Raw genomic sequence first — 5,131 nt, 5'->3', positions numbered from 1 at the left:
CATCCTCAGCAACCCGGCAGCTGGACAGGGCTTTCCTATGTCCTGTTTTCCTATTGGCTTCCTGCAGCCCCAGACTCAGGGTAGCAAGTCACAAGTGCACATGCCCAGTTTGGGTGTCCCAGCTGGCACCCCCCCCCCATCCCCTGCTTCTCTTAAATGCTCTTGGAAGCCCCCTGGCCTCTTACCAGTCTCTCTCAGCTGAAGGCATATTCAACAAACTGGTCCTATCACCAGGCACCTTCCCTTCCTTCTCCAGGTCCCCCTCTGCCTGAGAAAGTCTCTCGGGACACCTGAGACATGGGGGTGCTTCAGCTGTCGGGACTCCCACCTCCACGGTTGCCACATCTCCACATCCTCCCTCACCCCTCCCCGCACTCACACATACACACCCCCTCTGGAAGCCTTAGATGGCAGAGCAGCAGCGTAGGGAACCTGGGGGGAGGGGGAAGTGGAGGAGAAACTGTTGATTCATGGTGCTGGAAGGAGCCTTAGAGAACATCCAGTCCAATGGTCTCATTGCACAGATGAAGAAAATGAGTCATGGGAGCCGGCCGCTGGCTAAGGTCCCAGAGCAGGTCCCCAGACTCCCAAGCTACACAGATTATTTTTGCTGGACAGCAGGGCAGTTGGGGCCAGAGGATGGGTCCCCTTCCACCTGGCCCCTCTGCCACCCCTTCAGTGGTGATGGGGGTGATGTGATCCCAAGGTCAGCCAGAAGCCGAGGCCTAGTGGGTGGGCAGGCCGGAGGGTCAGTGTCTAGACACCTCCGGAAAGACCTGGTGCTCCCCCAACCCCCATGAGCTCTAATTACTGCTGCTCACATTTTCAATTCCCAGCAGGCTCAGCAACAAGCGAAATCTGTCAGCTGTCGGGCCTCTCCAGGGAGCTCTCGCAGCTGCCTGAAGACTCTCGAACTTTCTCTGAGGTTGTGTCAGGGAAAGAGGAGCTGGCTCAGCCACAGTTGGCAAATACCAGCCAAGGGTGTGGCTATTGTGCCTACGGCCTCAGGCACAGTGCCAGGATGGGAGGCAGAATATCCCAGACTCTGGGGCCACAGATGAGAGGAGGGCCCCCTCCAATTAAGTAACCCCAGACCCTATCGCGCCCATCTTCCTTCACTTCCCCCTCCCAATGGCTTCTGGGAAATCCCTAGGGGATGGACTTAATTGTCCTGTTAATCCCAGAAGAACTACCCCTGGCAGCTCAGTGACTGGAATGCTAGAGCAGATGATTATCAAAGACCATTTGGGCAGGTGGGCAAGTGGAAGCTGACATTCAGCCCTTGTTCCTCTTGCCAAGTCCTGTGGCTGGGTTTAGGGTGCAGCCTTTTGGAGGAAGAGCATCTTGGTCAGGGATGGAGGCACCCCAGAGAGTCTGGCCCAACCCTCCCTGCCCTGATAGGGAGGGTGCTGAAAACAGCACCCTGTTCCCAGAAGCCCACCGCACTCCCTGGCCTGCCTGGCAGTCGCTCCCCTGCAGGACAGAGGATCAGGAGGGCTGAGTTCCAATCTCTCAGACCCCCTTCCAGCTTTGTGACCTTGGGCAGTTCTGACCCTCAGTTTCCTCATCTCAGTAATGAGACTCTGATAAGATACTTGGACATGCTCTAATGCTCATGCAACTGGGGAATTCTCATTAGTCTAAGTCTCAATATCCAAAATTAAAGGCCCTCTTTCCTTAAGGATTCACACGGTGAGCACCAGGCATTTCACACACATTCTTGCATCTGAGATTCACCACAGTCCTGTCAGGTGGGTGGATTGCTAGCCACATTTTGCAGATGGGGACATGCGGGCTCAGAGAGGTCACCAGGCCAGTGAACAGCAGCACCCAGATTCAAGCCCAGCCTTGTTTGACCCCAAAACCCAGTTTTCCCCACACCCCACACCCTCTTACCATGACCCAGAGCTACCCATGTCCCCTCCCTTGTGACTGGCAGGGTGACCCAAGTCCCTCAAGAACTGGCTCATTGCAGATGAATGTTGAGTTCTCCGTTCTGCCGCCCACCGGCCGTGGGCAGAGCGCTTGTGTTGTTGCGCTTCAGGTTGTACAGCTTCCCCTAGCTGGGGCAGCAGGACGGATCCTCCCTGCCTGGTTTCAGACAAGATGAAGGGAGCTATGAAGGGAGCTTGTGTCTACAAAGTGCCCCCACCCAGAGCGTGGCTGGGCCTGGCAGGACCACACTTGAAAGCACCCATGACTACACCTGACAGCTCCCTCAAGGGTGGGGCACCTGGGCTCCAGTCTGGGCCAGGTGGGCAGGCAGGGGCAGATGAGGGCCCTCCCTGGCTCCTGACCTCATCCTGACTTTATGGGGCTGGGAGTGCCAAGAAGTGAAAGCCGGGGCTTCTTGAAGCTGAGACCCTTGGGGGGTGCAGCCAGTAGTTCCCAACTGAGATTCACTGGGCTCATGACAGGATCCAGCAAGGGAGATGGGGCAGAGGGCAGGGGTACTGTCTGCCTCCCACCCTTGGCTCAATAGAACCCCAGGGGCTCAGAGGTCTTTCCGGAGGTGACCTCAGGTTTGTGTGGCCCAGTCCCAGCTCTTTCCTGATGGAGAGCAGAGGGGTAAGAAGGAAAGGCATCCAGGAGCTCTCTCTCTTGAAGAGGAAACTGAGGCTTAGAGGGGGCATGAGACTTGTTACTCCTTGTTCATCAAGGTACGTGGCCTGGAGTCTGGCTTCCAGCCCCTCAGTGTCCTGGGCAGAACAGGCCTCCTATGGAACTTGTTAGCAGGGAGGGTCTCAGAAAGAGAGGAGGTAGGAAACTCCAAGGTAAGAGCCCTTGAGGGTAAGAGCCCTGAGCAGCAGAGGCAAGAGGCTTACTCTGCTAATTGTCCTACAGGAGACAGTGGGACAGTCACTCTCAACCTCAGTCTCCTCATCTAAGAAGATAATAGGACAGAGTCTCGAGAAGGAAGGCTGGACAAGAAAACGCCTCTGAAGGCAGGAAAGAGGGAATGTTAGGATTACGGCAGGAGCGTAGGGGCACCACTCTCTCCCAGAGGAGAGATATTGGGGACTGGATCCCATAGGTGGTCAGGTAGGAGGTGGGGTTAAGGTACAGTCCTCAGCCCTAACCGGTTTGGCTCAGTGGATAGAGTGTCAGCCTGTGGACTCAAGGGTCCCAGGTTCGGTTCCGGTCAAGGGCATGTACCTTGGTTGTGGGCACATCCCCAGTAGGGAGTGTGCAGGAGGCAGCTGATCGATGTTTCTCTCTCATTGATGTTTCTAACTCTCTATCCCTCTCCCTTCCTCTCTGTAAAAATTCAATAAAATGTATTTTTAAAAAAAAAGGTACAGTCCTCAGGTTATGAGCAAGATTGAGCAAACTGTACCATCTGGAGTCCCCTCCCCTTTATACTGTGGGAATCAAAAACAAAAGGGGCTTTGTGATTATAATTTGCAAAATGGGAAACTGAGGCCTAGAGAAAGAAGGGCCTTCTCTAAAATCACACAGTAAGCCAATGGCAAAGCCCAGACTAGACTCAAGGTTGCTGCATTTCAGGTTCCCTGTCCTCAAGGAAATATAGATTTTACAAAGCAAGAGCAGAGTGGAATTTCTGGGCGCCTTTGACAATCCAATATAGAGTCACTGTCAGGTAAGACTGAGGTATGTCAAGACTGAGGTAATGGGGTGTAATGGGAACGCCCTTAGGAGGGGCCCAGAAGGCCCAAAATCACAAGTCTGGACACAGAAAAGAATTCCATTTGGACACCGCTATGAGTGAGACCTCCAACCCTGGTGACCGTAAGAATTCAGAGCTCCTACTACCTCAAGCTTGGCTATACCACGGGCCATGCTTGGATCCCTGCCAGACTTCTACTCCACCAGATGCCTGCCACCACCGTAGCCACCTGGCTAGAGACTGAGGCCTGCCTCTCCACCTGCAGACTCCCCCAGTGACGGAAACTTTGCTCATGTAACCTCCCCCTCTCTTTGTATAGCCTGCGTGGGAGTCTATTGGCTTATCGGGGAGGTCTCCCCTAATGAACTTGGCATTGTGGAAAGAACCTGGCATTGTGTGTGTAACTCCTTTCAGGGTTGCTCACAGCATAGATATAATGTGGAGATTGACAATAACCTTCCTCCTGACCCCCCACCCTCAGCACTGGACCTGGGGTTTCTCATCTGGGCCAGCCCCACTGCTGGGGGCAGGGGGAAGTGGTCAGACCCATACATGCCACTGCCTCTGCAACAGGGAGAGGTTACCTACACACTCTCCTCCCTCCTCCCTCTCTTCAATTCCAGGTAGACAATAACAGTAATTAACAGTTCTCATGTACCAGGCCCTGGGCGAAAAGTCTTGCTTGCGTGAAGTCATTGAATCCTCACATCAATCCAATGATGTGAGCATCATCATCCTCATCCTCATCTCCATTTTCCAGATGGGGAAACTGAGGCCCAAGGAGTCTAACTTGCACAAGTTCTTCCGTTAATGGCAAAGCCAGGATTTGAACGCAGGCAGTCTGGTTCCATAGCCCACACTCCTAAAAACCACACCAGACTGCTTCTGAAAGCATTCTATCACAGATAACTGTGGTTCAGATATTGGCTCCTCCACTTCCTAGTTGTGCGGCCTGGGACGAGTAGCTCAACTACTCTCATCTTTGTCCACCTGGACAAAAGGATGGGACTGTCCACAGGCAGTGGCCCAGGGCGTTAGCGCCCAGGCCTGCGAGTGTCCGGCAGTGGGCACTGCATCAGCATCAGCATCAGCACTCCCGTCATTTGTTTTTTTGAACCAGAGAAGGTTCCAGATGTGGGCAGAACCTTCCTCGCCCCGCCCCTGCCCCGGTATGCAGCGGGAGGGGCTGCCCCTAACTAGTCATTGCCATTAATAGAGACCTGAAGCACCTCCTGCTAAAAATACCCGGCTGAAGCCCTTTAAAAGCGCCGCTGGCTCCAGCGCCGGGCAGTTCTCCGAGCCTCAGCGAGACGCGCAGAACCCAGAACCGAGCCAGCATACCCAGAACCGAGCCAGCATGACCGAGCGCCGCGTGCCCTTCTCGCTCCTGCGGAGCCCTAGCTGGGACCCTTTCCGCGACTGGTACCCGGTGCACCACCGCCTCTTCGAGCAGGCCTTCGGCATGCCGCGGCTGCCCGAGGAGTGGTCGCAGTGCTTCAGCCA

The 5,131-nt window shown here is 54.8% G+C and overlaps 1 protein-coding gene across 1 annotated transcript in view; it reads left to right on the top strand.

The window, feature by feature from the left end:
• Positions 1-4,845: 4,845 nt before the first annotated feature.
• HSPB1 (heat shock 27kDa protein 1) overlaps positions 4,846-5,131 on the top strand; it is a 1,486-nt gene continuing 1,200 nt past the window's right edge. Inside the window, exon 1 of the mRNA XM_005879150.2 lies at positions 4,846-5,129. Within this exon, the coding sequence (XP_005879212.1) occupies positions 4,986-5,129 (144 nt within the window). The 5' untranslated portion in view covers positions 4,846-4,985. The remainder of the gene's footprint in view (positions 5,130-5,131) is intronic.

The sequence above is a fragment of the Myotis brandtii genome, unplaced genomic scaffold (genome assembly GCF_000412655.1).
Source record: "Myotis brandtii unplaced genomic scaffold, ASM41265v1 scaffold583, whole genome shotgun sequence".
In the NCBI taxonomy this organism is placed as follows: Eukaryota; Metazoa; Chordata; class Mammalia; order Chiroptera; family Vespertilionidae; genus Myotis; species Myotis brandtii.
Note: the sequence above shows the minus strand (reverse complement) of the source record. Positions and strands in the feature narration are given on the sequence as shown.